The 19,081-nt window shown below is 36.2% G+C and overlaps 1 protein-coding gene across 2 annotated transcripts in view; it reads left to right on the forward strand.

Annotated features, from left to right (window-relative positions):
• The window catches only part of ITGB1 (integrin subunit beta 1), a 43,779-nt gene extending 25,155 nt beyond the window's left edge, over window positions 1-18,624 (forward strand). Inside the window, exons 7-17 of one of the 2 annotated variants that reach the window (XM_082753556.1) lie at window positions 236-391; window positions 1,527-1,622; window positions 2,561-2,650; window positions 3,527-3,667; window positions 3,789-3,991; window positions 5,943-6,181; window positions 8,233-8,455; window positions 9,679-9,911; window positions 10,506-10,672; window positions 11,489-11,569; window positions 17,424-18,624. In XM_082753556.1, coding sequence (XP_082609682.1) covers window positions 236-391; window positions 1,527-1,622; window positions 2,561-2,650; window positions 3,527-3,667; window positions 3,789-3,991; window positions 5,943-6,181; window positions 8,233-8,455; window positions 9,679-9,911; window positions 10,506-10,672; window positions 11,489-11,563 — 1,623 coding nt within the window. In that variant the 3' untranslated portion in view covers window positions 11,564-11,569; window positions 17,424-18,624. The remainder of the gene's footprint in view (window positions 1-235; window positions 392-1,526; window positions 1,623-2,560; window positions 2,651-3,526; window positions 3,668-3,788; window positions 3,992-5,942; window positions 6,182-8,232; window positions 8,456-9,678; window positions 9,912-10,505; window positions 10,673-11,488; window positions 11,570-17,423) is intronic. The other variant, XM_082753557.1, reaches the window with a different exon arrangement.
• Window positions 18,625-19,081: the final 457 nt, after the last annotated feature.

A 19,081-nucleotide genomic window follows, 5' to 3' on the forward strand; every position in this document is an offset into this window, starting at 1 on the left:
TTTATTGCCTTTGGTGAAAATCTTACAGATAATATTTTACAGGAGACATTTAATTAAATATAAGTGCTTTTAAGATTTGAGTGAATTACAGTTTCCAGGACTATGCTTTTGTTATATGGCTTCTCCTAAGTCTGTCTGCCTTATTATGTATTTACCTCTTCATTGTTGGTCCACATTAATATAAAAGAAAGTGGTGCAGAATACTGAAATTTTTTTTTTTTTTTTATTTCCTAAGGATCAAATTGGATGGAGAAATGTTACAAGACTATTAGTGTTTTCCACGGATGCTGGATTTCACTTCGCAGGAGACGGTAAACTTGGTGGAATTGTTTTACCAAATGATGGGAAATGTCACCTGGAAAATAATGTGTACACAATGAGCCACTATTATGTAAGTCTTTGCATTGTCTTGTAGGGAAATTTATGTTTTCTGGTGTTTAAGCTCAAAAAAATCATTTTAGTAAACTGGCACTGTTTCAGAATGCTACATCTTTTAAACTTTACCTATTTGCCTATGTATTAAATCAAGTGACTTTAGCTTAAGTAAAGCAAAAACTGCAAGAATTAATCCAGTCTTAATTCAAAAACTTCAAGAAGTGGCAACTTCACTTTACGATTTGTGGTAGTTAATAACTCTGCTTGTCCACTGGTGCTCTGTCCTAATGTTTTATTATTTCATTAGTCTGCTTGTTCAGAAGTAGTTCTAATACTGTCCAGTTATTTATAACATCGTATCTAGTTGTATTTTCTTTGGGGCCCAAATGAACTGCTTGCAATTAGTCTCTGTTCATAAGTATTTTATTTTTTATATTTTATTTTTGATTTTATTTTATGCCTGTTAGCCATTTTGAATCATTTTATCATGAACTCTCACTGTATACTTGTAATTTTTAAATCAATTTTGCACTTATTTGTAATTGAAATGATAGAACTCTGACTGCTTGACATCTTATGCTACAAAATTTATGATAAAAAATATGTTTAACAACATTGTTACCATGTCTTATTGATAAGTTAAGCAGATGAAAAGTGAAATGAAAAACATTTACTTGATAGGGTGAACACAATAAGCTTTACAAAGTTTCCATGTTTGTATTCCTAATTGAGAGCGCTTGTTTAATGACGACCTACAATTAATTGTTTTATTTAATCTTTTCTTTATGAAACAGTGCAGAAGCTAGTGATTTTCACAGAGATGTCATATGGAAAACTATCAAAGATAATTTTTGGAGAAAATGGAGATTAGGAATTTAAATTGGAGTATTTAAATGTCAGTGAATAGGATAACATTCTTGTACCTTGTACCTTCAAAGATCACCTCTCTTCATGGGGCATATATGGAATCTTTTCAAGGATTGTTTGCTTGTGGGGTTGTTTTTTCTTTAGAGTTGTAACATAAGCTGGCTAGTTATAAGTCTTATGAATGTTTCTAGAAGTGATTTGTATTTCTACTGTCAAAATGTTTCTGATTTTCTACTTTGTGTACAAACTTTGAATTGCATTTTATGCTTGATGTTTTTTAATAGGATTATCCCTCAATTGCTCATCTGGTACAGAAGCTTAGTGAGAACAATATTCAGACAATTTTTGCTGTTACTGAAGAGTTTCAGGCAGTTTATAAGGTAAAGATAAGTAACATATTTCTGGTCTCTACTTATTTTTCCTCAACCAATTAGAGACTTCAGGTTTGGACTGAATTAAAGTTGTTTAATTTGAAATTAAAACAAGTATGGATGGAAGTGATCACAGTAGTATTTTGCTATTTATGTTTTTGTTATTAAGCCTTTTTTTAAGTTGTTCAAAGTGATACCAAACACCTTAGTAATTTCCAAGGAAGAAACAGATCTCATATTTCCTCAGTAAATGATCCTCCTTATCTCTTTTTATACCTTTATAGATATAAGGCAGTGGAGAACATATTTGCAATGCTACTTTTTATGCACATGTTTACAACAAAATAGCTTAGGAGAGCACCTATGAAAGAACATACTTTGTCCTTTTTGCTCTATTTATATTCATTATCGTTAAAATTGAATATTGGATATGATTATGAAATAAGAAATTACTATTTAAAAGAGTTGCTTATTTTTCCTCATTTTAAGGTATATACCTCATCAAGGTATATTTCTTTCTTTTATCTGTATTCAAATTGTAAGTTTTTTTTTCCACTGGAAATCATCTTTTTTATACCTATCTCTAGAAGTGTTGTGCTTCTTTTTTAAGATCTTGAAGATGTGTGTGGTAAATTTGTGCAAGAGCACATCTTTTATTCTATTCTGTTTTATTCTGTTACCATAAAATGAATGTTTTAATTGACAAATTTAAAGTGAACATGCAGAAGAGAAAGGTGGATATTTTTTTTTATTCCAGTATTCCTTTGTATAACCTCAAAAATCATGAAGAACGATGACAACACTTCAGCTTTACTTTTTGAAGTACTTGATCTTGATTAGTTAATCCAGTAAAGCATTATATCACCATACAGGTACTTACACTACAATTTATACTTAGTTTGTTAGTCAAGCTGTAACTTTCCTTTTACTTTTGTAAATATTGACAGGAACTGAAAAATCTGATACCAAAATCAGCAGTGGGAACGTTGTCTTCAAACTCCAGCAATGTGATTCAGCTGATCATTGATGCATACAATGTGAGTTTTTTTTTTCCAAGGTAGATTTTAATTTTTTCTACAAAACAGGAAGTTTGTATTCTAAAATGTAACTATACAGCCAGTGCAGTAAAACCACATTAGACTTTCAGGCACTGTGGTGATCAGAGCTTAGATGACTAGAAAGATACACGCTTACGGTCACTTAACCTCTTTATTTCTTTCTAAATTTATCATCTATGTTTTCCCTTTAAACAAACAAACATAACCCTTACATTTGGACCTTCGGCTCTTTGCCTTATTTTAACATGGAAAAGGAATGGGCCATTTTTCAACCTGGAAAATCTCTCCATCAACCTCAGTGGTTCTTTCATTTGGCTCCAAAATATTTTCTTCATAGCTCTGTTGTGTAAATGAGAATTGTTGCCCCTTTGGAGTACATAGAACAAGTGTCTGCCAACGTCCACGCATAGCAGGGCTCAGGTGTGAGAAGGGGTCACCATGTGTGAGGATGGGCAGCCCTGAGGCAGTCTGTCTCAGCACACTGGAGTTGCCCATCCCAGAAACCTGGAAGGCTGAGGCAAAGTGTCCCAGACTGCTGGGCACAGGCAGGCACTGCAGCATTTCCCTCTGCTTAAAACATACCTGAGGGAGAAGAGTGTTCTTGGACCTCATTGTGCTCAGAGCCAGAGACCACTTGTGCTTCCTGTTGAGAGCCACTGGGCACAACACGAGGTTGGACTGGGATCAGGTCCCAAAGCCTCTTATGCTCATTCTCCTGCATGTCTTGCATTTCCTGGCATATCTCTGCATCAGTAGGAGTGAGGGAGAGTGCTACCTTGTTCAGACTGTCCTGTATTTGTTCATCAAAATGCTTTTGCAACTCCATTCTGAGTTAGCTAATAGCAAGTGTTTTAGTCCCTTTCTTCAGAGGTGATCCTGGAAAACAGTAAGCTACCAAAAGGAGTGGCAATCAGTTACAAGTCTTACTGCAAGAATGGAGTGAATGACACACAAGAAGATGGAAGGAAATGTTCTAACATTTCAATAGGAGATGAGGTAACTTACAATACATGTGCTACTCAGAAATTTCGTTAAAAGTGTCCAATATTTATTGTCTTTTATAAATATTACTAAGTTTCTTTTAATAATATAGCACTCCATGTATTTTTGTTTGCAGGTTAGATTTGAGATTAATGTAACAGCTTACGAATGTCCAAAGAAAGGACAAAATGAAACAATTAAAATTAAACCATTGGGATTCACTGAAGAAGTGGAAATTAATCTCCAGTTCATCTGCGAATGTCAGTGTCAAAGCGAAGGAGAACCTAATAGTCCAGCCTGCCACGAAGGGAATGGAACATTTGAATGTGGTGCATGCAGGTAAATATATAGACCTTATTTATTTTTGAAAATGGGAAATATGATCTATATTTGGTTTACTTAATTAAGGTTTATTTGATTTTAATAATTTTTGAGCGAAGGAACAAGAATTGTTGTTACAAACCTGTTTCTTTTAGGACATCTTGACATACTGTCATATATCTGCAAATAATCCTTGTGCTGGAATTTATAATATCGATAATTATATTGGAGCTATTGCACACATCAGAATTAGAATGTGGCCTTGGGTTAGTCCTTTATAGGACTTTATAGTCCTTTATATCTTTATAGGCCTTAATGCTTTTTTTGTTCCCACATTTAATTTTAAGGTCTATCTAATGTAGCGGAGTTATGGGAGAAAATGAGTAGAATTAACTTGTGATATTTTTTCAAATATTAATACTTATCTGATTTTGTCTTTCTAATGTGAATTCTGCTGATTTCAAGAAATTCAAAGTCTTCCTAGGTTTTGATAGGAGCTCCTACCTAGGTTGGCACCAATTATGCCATAGAAGGGAAGAGTAAAGTAGCTATTCTTTTGCGACTTTTATTTTAGATTACTTTTTCTCCCTCAGTCTCTTCCCATATGTTATTTTTAGCCTTTTAGGATCTTATTAAGATATTTCTTCTAATTACATGCATATATAAATCTTTATGTGCAATCTTTTATGTACCTATGCCTTTAAAATTTCCATTATTGCCAATCATAGTCATTAGATTAGATGTATATCTCTCATTACACATTTGAAAATCAAGTAAAATAATACTGGATTTTCTGGATTTACACACCACTAGGAGAGTAGTTGGAAATTGACCTCTAGTACATCAAAGTTTAAGGCTTTTTTCCCAAGAAACCTACAGCAAAAATGAAAACAGTCTCTTCTTGGAAATCCTTGAGACAAGAGTGCAAAGACCAGAACAAAATTAAGTAGTTCCCAAGGAAAACAAGATCCAGGACTTCAGAAAACAGTACCGGTTCCTGCTCAGTGAACTGTAGCTGAAATAAGAGTTATAAATCTTTTTCCTCATACTTTAATATGCGATTATTTATGTGACTGAAAATAAAGAAGTTACTGACTTCAAGTTCATAGGACGTCTGGTGTAGGACTGACTAATATCTTTGTGGTGAAGCTAATGACTGTAGAGAACTGAGTGAAAGAATGACATATGGCTCTTAACTCCTTAATACTCAGTAAGTTGAGGAATAACTGCTTCAGACCATAAACACTGAATAAATTGCTTCATTTTGAAGACTTTTTTGGTGTTTCCTTTAAATAAGGAACCATCAATGACTGTAGAAAGAATTATTAAACTTGGTATCACTGTTATTAGCATCCCCATGATTTCACACAGGGGATAACAGACCTGTGGATAAGAACTGCCTTTTGCTTTTGGAGCAAGAGCAGTTTCATGATGGAATTATCTCTGATTGACAGGTTGCCAGTTGCTGAACAAGAACACCCATTTCTTCATCATTGCTTTATGCTTGATAAGTGCTGAGCCCCTAAGCTCTTGGTTGAATTTGCTGGTGCTCAGAAGCTCTGAAGATCAGCTACTCCCCTGACTAATTGCTGCTGTTCTTGGGAAATTCTTTCATTGAAAGTTAACAGCAGCTACAGTGAACAGTCACTGTCACTTAAAAGTAATTATTGTTCTGTCACACTGGAGAGGAATTAATAGTGGTTATGTGGCAATCTAGTTAGCGGTGGTGACAACGGTTTCTCACCTGGAAGTAATCAGGATAGGAGCAGCTTAGTCGAGTTACCTCCAGCAGCTTCAAGAGCTGTTAAATAGCTAGAAATCCTGTTTTAAAATTGACTTGGAATATTCCTTGAGATAAGTCACTATTACTCCTGTTCTCTGCTATTTTTGCAGTCTTTTTATTGTATATGTTTTAATTAATTAGGTTTACATTTTCAGGCTTTTTTGTTCTCATGTTCTTACCTTGCAGATGTAATGAAGGACGTATTGGAAGACTTTGTGAATGTAGTACAGATGAAGTAAATAGTGAGGATATGGATGCTTACTGCAGGAGGGAGAACAGTACAGAAATATGTAGTAACAATGGAGAATGCATTTGTGGACAATGTGTATGCAAGAAAAGAGAAAACACCAACGAAGTGTATTCTGGCAAATATTGTGAATGTGATAACTTCAACTGTGATCGATCAAATGGTCTGATTTGTGGAGGTGAGAAGTGACTTCAGACTCTTTTATAGACAAAACTGGTGAATAGTTTACCAGTCTGTCAACTGTACCCTGTAAAGCAGTGATACTTAGCTTAAAAATACATATCTGCTTGATGAGATGAGAAAATACACAGAGTAACAGTGACTGAAAATGCTTCTTTATTAATAAAACAGCCCTTTGTGATCCTGAACATAGGGTATGAATACATGTTTCAGCCTTCCTTGATTCAGAGCTAAAAGAAGGATGTAACCTGAACTTGACTTCTGCTGTTTATTGCAGAATTGCCTTCAGGTATTATAGTAAAGAATGCTGAGACAACTGTCATGAGATTATAAAGTTATTCTGGCTCAGTGTAACCACTGCGTCAATAAAAAGAGATAATGACCTCAGTTTACTTGTAATAGTGTTTGAGCTGGTGCTTGACAACATACCAGTGAGATGCTATCTTGAGACTATTTCAAAAGGTGAGTGAAGCTTAGAATGTGCTAGACCCAGAAAGATGCCTTAAGTGCTTGAAACAAGACTCTAAATAGCACTTTATTCTGAAATCAAAAGCAATTTAGAAAGCCGTCTAGCAGCGAGTGTCTAACTTAATTTTGCTGCATGTATTTTTGTCCTGTAACTTCCTTAGGCTTCTTCATACGTGGAAGTAGCTGGTGGGAGTGTAACTACTACCTCAGTTTTGACTGCGATCCAAAAAACTAAACAGAGAAGCTGCTAAGCTTTAACTGAATTAAGAGAATACCTAATCTGTCTGATTTAGTTGGAATACACCTGTTGCTCATCAGCTGTCCAAAGGATAGGAGCAGTGGTGGTGGTGTCCCAAAATAGATGGTGACAGAGGAGTGTTGACCTGAACACTTTATTTTCAGTGGAGAAGAAGTATAGCCAGAGATCTTTCCATTCAATCCAAATTGCCCTTTTCGAGATATGGATATCTGTTTCCTCTGTAGGGAATGTAAGGAGCGTAAAGCTCAGGTGAGACAGAGTTACTGAATGGTTTTATAAGGAGGCTAAGGGAGCTCTGCACTCGTGTGGTCTCACCTCAAGTATTGTGTGCAGTTTTGGGCACTACAGTATAAAAAGGACTTTAAACTATTAGAGACTCCTCCAAAAGAAGGTAACAAAGATGGTGAAGGGTCTAGAGGGAAAGGTGTATTAGAAGCAGCTGAGGGCCCTGGGTTTGTTCAGCCCTGAGCAGAGCAGGCTGAGGGGAGGCTTCATGGCGGCCTGCAGCTCCCTCACGAGGGGAGCGGAGGGGCAGGTGCTGAGCTCTGCTCTCTGGGGACAGTGACAGGACCCGAGGGGACGGCATGGAGCTGGGACAGGGGAGGGTCAGGATGGGGGTTAGGGAAAGGTTCTTGACTGAGAGGGTGGTCGGGCACTGGGACAGGCTGCCCAGGGCAGTGGTCACAGGACTGAGCTGCTGGAGTTCAAGAAGTGTTTGGACAATGCTCTCAGACACAGGGTCTGGTTTTGGGGTGGCCCTGTGTGGAGCCAGGAGTTGGACTCAATGATCCTTGTGTTTTGTTTTGTTTTGTTTTTTTTCAAACTCAGAATATTCTATGTTTCTAGGTGTTTCATTTTTCTGTGTTATAAGTCTAAGTTAGTGCATTCCTCATCTTTTTAGATCTTGCATTATAAATTTACATAGAGATAGGTACAGCAGTGATCAATAAATATTGATCTGTAGAGTATTTATATACATACAAAATGGCCAGCTGAAGCAGTGCTGTGATGCTATCCACCCATGAGGTATAGCCATCACATTACACTGTTCTTGATCAGCTTTCCCTGGTCTCATCATTTTGTTTATGAAAGGAAATCCAAATGTAGGAAAATGGGAGAAGAAAAGAATTCTGAAAGTAGTTTTTTAAGGAAATAATTTATTTTTTTTTAGTTCTTTTGATTCATTAGTATATTCATTTTTTGTCGACCAGAGTTTTCTTTTCCCTGTGTCTATTTGAAGTTGGTAAACATTTTGTTTCTTAATGTCATAAACTTGTTTTATATTAGATTTCATTTAACTGAAATATCTTTTCAATGCTCAGGAAATGGTATCTGCAAATGCAGAGTTTGTGAGTGTTTCCCCAACTTCACTGGCAGTGCTTGTGATTGCTCCCTGGATACTACTCCATGTATGGCATCTAACGGGCAGATTTGCAATGGAAGAGGAACCTGCGAATGCGGAACTTGTAATTGTACAGATCCCAAATTCCAAGGCCCCACATGTGAAATGTGTCAGACTTGCCTTGGCGTCTGTGCAGAGCACAAGTAAGTATCTAGAAAATCAAGTCCTAGCTTCCATTCATTTGGCTTCATGGTGAATTTATGCATAATTTGAAAAATGTGGTATGCCCTGAAATGGAGGAATATAATGCTATCCGTTTAGGTAATAAAAGTCGTTGGGTGAGCATCAAGAATTACAAACTAAACAGTTTGATTGCTTCCAGATAGTCTATTTATTTCTTAAATTCTTTCACTGTTGTTTTCTGTTACACGCAGAAATGTGTGTATTACATTAAATCAGTTTTACCCATTCACGTTGACTTGGGCAGGTTACAGATTTTCCCTATTTCACGTAAGATTGCTAACAGCCAACTTTCTGAAGAGTTGTGGGAAGCTTAGGTCTGTTGTGACAGGCTGTAAAGTCCCACCATCAACCTTTTGAAATTAATGCAGCAAAAGTAAGCATAGATAAACTGCACAGTTTCCAGAATAGTTAAAATTTCAGATAAGCTTTTTGCTGAGAACTTCTGTTTTGTTTTAAAACTTTTTTTATTCTAAAAACCTATTGAAGAAGTCAGATTATCCTGACAAGCAAAAACTAGACTTAGATGTGGAGGGGGGGTCAATGAAGTCTACATCCCTGTCTTAGGAAATCCAGATTTTTGCAAGGAAGCTGTTTTCTGCATGCAGAATTTTGAAATAAATTTATGAGTAGTGGCTCTGCTGATTCCTGGCTTTGTGCAACTGACTTTAAGATTTCTCTCAGCACAGTCTTTTTACTGTAAAAATCCTACTAAGTCTGCTATTTTTCAATGATTTATTCAAGTGATATCTTACTGTAAAACTAATCACAGTTTGTTCTTTTTAACCCATCATTGATACTGTTTCATTGTAAATCTTCTGCTCCTACACTAACTTCTTTGAGAGAATATTCATTTTCCACTTGTAACCGCTGAAAATGTGTTAGAATTATTTCCTTTTAGAAGTTTAGGTCTTTTATCCTTTTTTTTTAACCCCCTGTCCTTGAAGCTTGCCAGTCATTCAGTAAAATAGAAATTTGGCAAAGCAGGTTTTTGTTAATCAAAAGATACATTAATGTTACAACTGGTTAAAAAAAAAAAAAAGTCTTCCTTCTTTTTTTTTCTTGCTTTTATAGAAATGTTTTTGGTCTTTGTTTTTTTTTTTCCTCATTTGCTTTTCTTTAGATTCAATGTTAAATCTTTTGTGAACATACTAGAAAGCATTGCTTCTGATTTGCATTTCCACAGGGACTGTGTTCAGTGCAGAGCTTTCAATAAGGGTGAAAAGAAGGAAACATGTTCTCAGGAATGTATGCATTTTAACATGACACGGGTAGAAAGTCGAGACAAATTGCCGCAACCAGGCCAGCCCGATCCACTGTCGCATTGCAAAGAGAAGGACGTCGATGACTGCTGGTTCTACTTCACGTACTCCGTCAACTCAAATGGTGAAGCCAATGTCCATGTGGTAGAGACTCCAGGTATAAACATGATGTTGTCATTTCTCCCTCACCTTAATTCTCGCACTTATATAGTATAAAGTAGCTCTGGTTGTTTTGCCTGAGTTAGATGTATTTTTTTTTTTTCCTTTCAGTAGAAATCAATTCCTAAGATGAGGAAATATTTAAAAGAAGAAAAAAAAAAAAGTTGCGTAGAAGGAAAGTGTTAGTTGCTAACTAGCACATATCTAAGTAACATCTATATATATTACTTACAGTCCAAGATAAAACGAGGAACACCTTTTTTGACTTAGAGCTCTTGCACGTTTAAAATACAATTGCTAGTTATTTTATTCTTATACTCTGGATGAATCGCTTAAAGCGTTAGCAGTGTGTAGACTTCATCAGAATATTAAATATTCTATTACTAAGATTAAACAAAAATTAGAAGGATAAAAATAAGATGCAATGTTGCAAGATGTTGTGTACTAAAACTTTAGTAATTTAAAGTGAAAGTAGTATTATCTTTGGTACTATAAATACTGGCTTCAGTACCAAATATAATTTTAAAAGCATCTTCATACACATTACCTTCATCATTCTGTAAAATCATGTTTCCCTTGTTTTGTTCCCTAGAATGCCCTAGTGGCCCTGACATCATTCCCATTGTAGCTGGTGTGGTTGCTGGAATTGTTCTTATTGGACTTGCATTGTTATTGATTTGGAAACTACTAATGATCATTCATGACAGAAGAGAATTTGCTAAATTTGAAAAGGAGAAGATGAATGCCAAGTGGGATACGGTAAGTGAGGAGGCTTTTATCTGTATAAAAGCTGCAGTAGTTGGCGAGGATTAGGAAACTGTTGTTCACATGCCCTGTGTGTTTCAGATTTGTTTCTCCATAGGACAGGAATACAAAAATATCATAATTTTAAGCTGATTTAAAATGTGTCATTTGTTACCAATAGCAAAACAAAAACAAACAAAAAAAGAGTCCTCTTCAAGAAGAACATCTTGGTTTAGTAAAGTGAGTAATAACTTCAGTTGGAATAAAATTTCAGAGAGAAAATGTGATGGTGAGAGAATAGTTCAGCTTTGCAGTTGTACCACAGTCTAAAAGATACAATTAAAATGTCTGTTAGAAGGTGAAAATCACACTTGTATAAAATAAAGAAGGAAATTTTTGCTTATGAAAGAGATCTTGTAAATATTTACATGGGATTAGTTGGGAGATTTCAGTAACTGGTTGCAAGGTCATGATTGGTGCTGGCTTGTTGAGATCTTCCCAACCTCTTGACAATAGAAAAAATATGTAAGAAAAACAAGCCTATGGTCTGTAGGCTTACATATGGTATCGGGTCTCTGTCTCTGGGAAATGTTAGGAATCTGGCAATCAGAAACCCTATGCTACTGTTCTATAGGTCAATACCCATATACGGTTGGTGAGAGAATAATTTGAAAAAATGTTCTAGGATGTCTTCTGTTAAGAAAATTAAGTCTAAACTGGAGAAATAATACTAACAACTTTATATATAGCATGATTTTTTCAGTGACAGTTGAGAATGTTGCTTTTTTTTCCTGTTGAATTATTCGACATTGACCATTTCTTTTACTTCAGCAAGAAAACCCAATATACAAGAGTCCTATTAACAATTTCAAGAATCCAAACTATGGACGTAAAGCTGGTCTCTAAGTCTCAGTTTGTATCTCCTTTCATTTTCTTCCTTTTTTTTCTTTTGCATGTCACTTCGAACTCACTGTGTGTCACAGTCAGTTAATCACAATTTGAGTCTTGTGCAGTTTATCTGCTGCTGCTTTGATTCTGGGGTTTTAAAGAATGCAGCTTGAAAGTCTAACTTGTTTTGACAGAAAGATTGCTTTCTTACTAATATCACCAGTACTGGCTTAAACTATTCTACAATATATACATATTTTTAAATGAACTATTTGTGAATAACTATGTGGGTATATAATAGAACAGCTCTTTGGATTAAAGAAGATTGTGAAGAAATGCAGTGTTCAGGGAAGGATTTATCTTCTACGCCTTCAAGTCAGCAATCAGTTTGCTTAAAACTAATGTGTTTGCAAAGCTGGGTTAGATACTCCTGAGATATCCAGCCTATAAATATAATTCTTTTTATTAAAATAACTCTGACCATTTGGGGGTGTCCTTTACAGATTTATTTTTTTTTAAGTGCTTTGGCTTATTAACCTAGAATAGAATGAGCCTGAATTTAAAGTGTGAAATGCATATACTCTACTCATTTGGTAATTAAATATGCATCTTATTTTTTCCATCCCTATTTTTGTTGTAACTGGCAATATCAGTCCTTGTAGCTCAGTCAGCTTGGGGCCTTTATTAGAAAAAAGCATTCATATGAGAGGAGGAAGTGTTCGTGTCCCCTCCAGATGTACTTTTTGCCCTAGTTTCTTAGTCCTTCCTAAACTTTGTCTGAACTCTAATTTGTTTGGAAATGCTGACTTCAGTTCTCTTCATACCCAAAGAGAAACAGAAGTATCCAGAAGAGCAAGACAGTAAACCAGAAGTGATGGATATTCTGTGTAGACTTTTAAGATTGCACTCTCTTGAATGCTTTAGGATTCTCCTCCTTCCCTGGGATTCCCAGTTGCTGGGGAAGGAGTAGGAAAGGGAGGATGATGGGAGCAGATGTCAACAGAGTGTTGAGAGTTAAGAAATGCAGAAAATCTGATTAAAGGGAGGGAGTGGGACCTGAAAAAGTTGGGAAGGCAGCACATCCCTTTAAATATCAAAGGGCTTTTTTCAGGAGCTAGTGGAAGGGAAGGATCGCTATCTCAAATTTTACTCTGTCTGCTGTTTCAGTTTTTCAGTGTTGCACTTGAAAGATTTTGTAAAGAGAAAATGGGAATTAAGAGTATTTAAGCTCTTACCTGTCCTCACTATGACATTTTCAAATACTTTGTCCAGCATTCTGAGCTCCAGCTTGATGAAAAGTACTTTCCTTTTCTCTTTACAATCTTTTTATTTTCCAGCGTGTCCAAAATTGATTGGAGAAAAAAAAAAAAAAGAAATGAAAATTGTTTTGCTTGACACAGTGACCACATTCACCTTCTTTCCATTTTTTTTTTCTTCTCAGAGTTGATTATTTTGGGGAGGAAACTGAGTTCTTAATCTTCTCTAATATTTCACTTATTCCATCTGTTAAGTCTCTGTTACCTTCTTTTCTGCTGTTCACTGACTTGTGTATTTTCTGTTCCGTGCAGAACAAGCATGTAACAAACCACGTGGTGTGTAACTTCCTTTCTTTCTTCTCACTCTCTACCCCATGACTCCTCCCAAAATATAATGTCTTCAGTGTTGCCATTTCTCCTCATATTACTTCTTGCAGAAAGCTTTCTTTCCATGGAGAGTGAATCCTGCCTTCTTGTTTCACTCATTGTGAAAATCAAAAACTATGAAGGAGTGTAGGTTTTCAAGTATGATTTTTATCCTTTCTAGTATTCATGGAAATATCCGATCCTTGGAGAGAGAGGGCAGGCAGTTTTAGCTTTATTGGCCAGCAGAAAGTATCGTCCTTGGCCTGCAGCACTGACTGCATGGTTTAGATCTGTGCCATTAAAAAAAGTATTTGCTTAGTTGTAGGCTAGTTGTTTTCTTCTAGTCTTCCAGTCGTAGTAGGTGATGCCCTCTGTCATCTGTGCTGCCCTCGACCTGGGCCTTTGCTTTACCCTCTGATTCAGTTGCTATATTTACAGATTGACAGATGACTTGTCTTATTACTGTAAAATAATGAGTAATAATATTGATAATATAATGAATAAAACAAAAGTATGAGAGCTGAAAATCGTAGGAGCCAGCTCTTGAACAATTTGGGTGAGTAGGATGGTAGGATTTAAACACGCTATATAGGTATTTTAGGTGACTTAAAGCAGTAAGTCCACAGGGAAAAAAATAAAATAAAAGGAATAAAAAGGTTGATCAAACATCCTGTATAATAAGTTTATTCTTACAAAGCACCAGACTAAACTGTTTATTTCTGAACAGCCCAGTCTGCTTAAAAATAAGTACTGTTGCAAGAACATGATGCTTTATTCTCTCTTGAAGGTATTTTTTAAAATGCCTTTATCTTTTGTGCAATGTATTTCACTCTATCTTGCATATAATTATTGTTTGTTGATTTTTGTTTTATTGTTGCTTTTGTTTAAGTGTGTGTGATGTTTTAATTTATAAGAACTTGTGACAGAAGTTTTTCCTAACTTTGCATGCTTAAACCAGTGTTTTCTGCACTGGCATAAAGGAAATGGGTTTACTTACAAAGCCGTAGCTCTTGCCTAAGCAAGTTTGAAATGCCACGTTTTGGTGGCCAGTTAAGGTTCGGTTGAGGTGAGAGTTGGGTTAGACTAGTGCCCATATTATTTACTACTTCCATGTTAGATTTAATAATAAGCTGTCTGTCCAGAAGACCTTGTTGAGATGGAGACTGAGCATGGCTGGCAAGGCCAGTGCTGCCAGTGCCTGGCTAACAGAAGCCATTTGGGCGCCTCTGTTCTGGTTACAGGCAGTAAAGCCACACAAGCTGCTAAGCTGAGTAAGCGTAAGGTTGGGTTAAGCTGAACAGTTCTGATTGCGGTGACTGCATCTCCAGTATTTGTAGCAGGAACTGAGACACTCAGCTGGTGTGGGGAGGCACCTGGTTAAGTGCTGCCTAAATCCCACTGGGAGTTCTCGTAAATGTAAAATGCAAACCCAGGGGAAGACAGTGCAGCATCTCACTTTCTTTGTACATGTAAATAGGCCTTATGCTAGCTAAATAAAGAGCTTGTACATCTCAAATCATGATTTCTCTTGAAGAAGCGTTATAATAAATATTTACAGTCACATTCTGCAAATTGCATTTTGGACCTGATTCCAAATAGAAATTAATTACATGAGTCGTACCCTGCAGATTTCCAGGTTTTACTCCTAACCTTTGGACTGATTCCTGCAATATCTGACGGATGGAAGTTACTGCCCTTTTACAAATAAGAAAATGTAAACATCTACCTCCCTGCTTGTGCAGGGGGTAGTCTGTTTTGTAAAATGGTGAAGGTTAAAAGCACAGGGTAACAAGTGTTACACATGCATAATGCCTTCCTGTTGAAGAGCTATGTGCATTATTTTCTAATCTGTATTCAGTATAACCTACTAAGCTTACAGACTATCTGAATTACAAATTTTACTGTTTTTGTGTGTGTGTGTGGATTTCTCTTATTTTGTTTGTTTCAGAAATTTGTATTAAAACTTGTCTAGGAAAAAAATCAATATACATTGCCAAGCCCTTTGAGGCATAATGAGGTATTTCAGTTACTGATGAAATCCCTCCTCCCTGGATGTTTTTTTCAGTTTAATCTGTATCTTACTGTTGCAAAGCCTTTTAATAAAAAATATCCTGGGAAGGGGGTACAAGAAATTTTTGCCTTGATAATTTTTCTGGCTGAGAAGTAGCCACAACACTGTGTTTCTGTGATAAATAAATTCTTTCTCTCAGCTCCCCATCCCTTTCCAAACCAGTAGATGACAGATTTTTAATCAAGAGAGAGTTGTCTGGCATCTGATAGAAGGGCCTTTTGCCATTACTGTGTATTTGTGAAGTTTAGCCAACACCGGACACCCAGTTCCAAGCTTACCTCAAACCAGATGATGCTGACTCAGGTCTTGAGGAGATGAAGTAGAGAATCTTGATTTCCAGGGAAGAGACATTGTCCAGCAGTGCAGTTTCTGGACTTGAGAGATTAGGCTGGGGTGGCAGATCTAGCAAGACTGCACGTGCTTCTTTGTTTTTGGCATGTAGAAAAGCCTACTTGAAGGAGAAATACTCTTTCCGTCTGAGAGACACTGTGACAGAAATGCAGAATACCAGCTAATTGGCCTTGTCCTGGCAGCAGGAGCTGCTGCTGTTTGGGTAGACCAGTCACTTGTCCCTTACCAGGTCTTGAAAACAGAAGGCAACAAGCTTCCTAGGAATTGATATGGTTTCAGACCAAGTTGTTTCTTGCTTGCCTTGTCACCTTTTGGCACATCCTGTGGTATCTGTAGTTGATGTTCAAGGTTTTACGACCCTGGAAAAAACAAGCATGCTTAATCTCTATGAATCACATATATTTACAGGGGCTTTGGGTTTCTTAGAAATAAAACGAATATTCAGAACAGCATCTCATAGCAAGACGCAACCCGTTTAATGGGTAAATATGAGTCACTTAAGTTTAGACACTTCTCAGCTCAGATGGTATATAGCAGCTATTCTGTAGTGCTGTGTGAAGAACAATAAAAGACTACTTGAAAATCTACTTTATTAAAGCAAGAAGTCTCCGCCAGACACAGCTTATTGTACACCCAAAACCAGACTATCAAAGATTAAAGAAAAAAAATTAGCATCCAGCGTTGGGGTAGGATTTCCTTTGACTGTAGGAACAGTGGTTTTAACCCAAAACGTAAAAGCTATCTCATCTGGGAGGAACCTCAAAGATACTCCCTTCCTAACCTTCAGATATTCCCCTGCTGCTAATGAAGGCCAGATACGGTTCTGGCCTGAGCTGTGCTCAGGCTGAGATCTGCTCTGTCCTGAATTTCCTCAGAAATTATTCATGCATACACAGAAGAGCTTCGCAATGGTAAACAATGTTTATTTAACTTGAAGTTCAATTGTGGTAAGAGTACAGCACCGGAGATGCAGGCTGTATCAGTAGAGTTCTAGCTGGAGCAGTTTCTTCGAATAAGATCTGTCTATATCCATATTCATTTGGAGTTCAAGGAGTTCATCATAGGTGTGCCAGGATGTGCCATAAATGGAGTAAGATTTACTGAGATAAAAGGAAACTTGGGAACAAGGGAAGTTTAAACTTAAAATAAGCTTATTTTAGAGGTTTTCAAATCTAAGTAGGAGAGATATAAGCAGTTATGTGGGCATTCCTCTTATCAGCAGAAATAATGTTTTTATTACAGTATTCTCACCAGGACAGTAATCTCTTAGTTTTAAGTATGCATTTTCTGTATATTGGGACAGGGGGAAATCTGCAGGAATAAAATGAGAATGACAAGTGCTAATGTTCAACATGAAATATTGAGTGTGTATTGTTAAAGTAGTACAAGCCTTTCCAGTCTGTGTCTAGAAATAATTTATAATGTGAAATAAGCTATTTAAATGTTAATTACAGCAGAATGTGGTCTGTGATCTATGTGGTCTGTGATCTGTAATGGTTTCAAAAGATATTGTTTGCAGTTCTTTAAAAAAAGTGTAATGGGCTACAGACGTGAGTTGACTGCTCAGCCCTGAGATACGAGCATATGAGGTGCAGCAGTTTCGAAGTAAACCTGTGGCATAAACTGAATAGGATCATGCCCTAACCCTTTGCTTTATTAATTAGCTAAGCATGCCTTTGTTAAAGTTGCAAGAGGAAAAAATAGTTTGATTTAAGCAGTTTGTATACAAACAAAACATTTGTGGGTAATTTCTTAAGCTAATTTTCATACTTCTTGCAAACAGAGTGCTTGTTTCATCTCACTGAATGTTAATAAAATGTTTTTCTTTTTCTAGGGTGAAAATCCTATTTACAAGAGTGCAGTGACAACTGTGGTCAATCCTAAATATGAGGGAAAATGAACACTGCTTGTATAACTTCACAACACTGTATGCAGCATAGCAATTTTTGTAGTCACAGTAAGATAGATTTAGGGCAAACTGCAGTGATTTTACTAATTCATTACATATAGGTTTGTTTTCCTGTTCAGGTTTTGAGAATGTACCATATGTAATTTTTTTATTTTTTATTTTTTTCAAATAAAAATAATCAGTGCCGGGGTCTGACAAAAAAACTTGAGACTGTATAGCCTAGTCAGCTAAGGTCACATGGTGCCTTTTTGACCTTTTTCCACTCCCTTGCTGTCAATCTAGATCTTCTACAGGGTGTGATACTGCTATGACATGACGGGAGGGAAATGGTTAAAGCAATCAGCATGAGGGCTCTGCCTAGCCATTTAGTATTAAATTTTTTAGCTTTACAGGGAAATCAGGGCTTGAGTTCGCAGGTATAATTAAACTCATGTAGCATGGAGCTGGTGAATAACTGGTGTTCTGCTTACTTATATGATTAAGTATGTGGTAAGTTGAGTAAGTTGGAAACGAGGAGAGTAAAGGACTGAAAAAGTGTGTGTATACTTATTTTTGAATTTTAATTGCTTATTGCCAGGTTATGGTTAAGATGAAAGGGTTTGGAAAGAATTTTAAGAAGGAATAAATAGCTTTAAAACACGTGCCATTACTGAAAAAGTTGCTGACTGGTAACTTGCCTAGTTTTTCTTTGTAAATTCAAGCCCTGGGTGGCAGTATCGTGAAGTACTTTACCAAGACATCCTCAAAACCCATAAGGGCCTTATGTCATACTGTGTCTTTCTTCTGTAATTTTTCCTTAGTTTAAAGCCTGGTGCTTTGTCACCCTTCTAATCTTTTTAATGTATTTGTTTGCAATTCTTTTTGTAATATTTTTGTATCAACACAAGCTTTTTTTTTTTTTGGGCAGTCTTAGCTGTAAATTTGCCTTTGCCCTGTAGCTAAGATTGCATAGTTTGTCATGTGACGAGTCACATATTTTTGACATGTGCCATGTATATTTGCCTTTGACCATTCAAACTGCATCATAGTCATCTTCTTGTTTTAAGTGCCTTTTTATTTTAACAGATGTTCACTTTTTACAGTGCTATTACTGAAGTTATTTATTAAATAAAAGTACCTTAAAATACTTGAATCTTGTCTCTTTGTCTTTTAAAAGATGATACTATTGGGGGAAAAAAAGAACTATGTCTGGGAAAGAGGTAATAAATATCGTAATAATACAAAGCACATCTTTTACATCAAATTTGAGAAAATTTAGGTTAAAAAGGTAAGTTATGTAAAAGTGATCTCGAGTAACAGAAGTTAGTTGTTGTATAAAAATGCATAAAGGCCAGGGTGCAGCACATACAGCATCAACGTATCACGTACAGTGACAACTGATGTTAAGCCACTGCCTTTTATTTGTATGTGTGCTAAAGAAGTACTGTCATTTAACACTCTTCTACCAAATGGACTATGTGGGTAACACTGTTTCACAACACACAACGTTAGAAAAATAATGCATTTTATAGATATATCTGTATTTCTATAATCACTTCGTAATTAAAAACATTGTATAGTATGTTCATGGAATCAACTCTATG

This window comes from Aythya marila (genome assembly GCF_965140915.1).
Source record: "Aythya marila genome assembly, chromosome: 2".
In the NCBI taxonomy this organism is placed as follows: Eukaryota; Metazoa; Chordata; class Aves; order Anseriformes; family Anatidae; genus Aythya; species Aythya marila.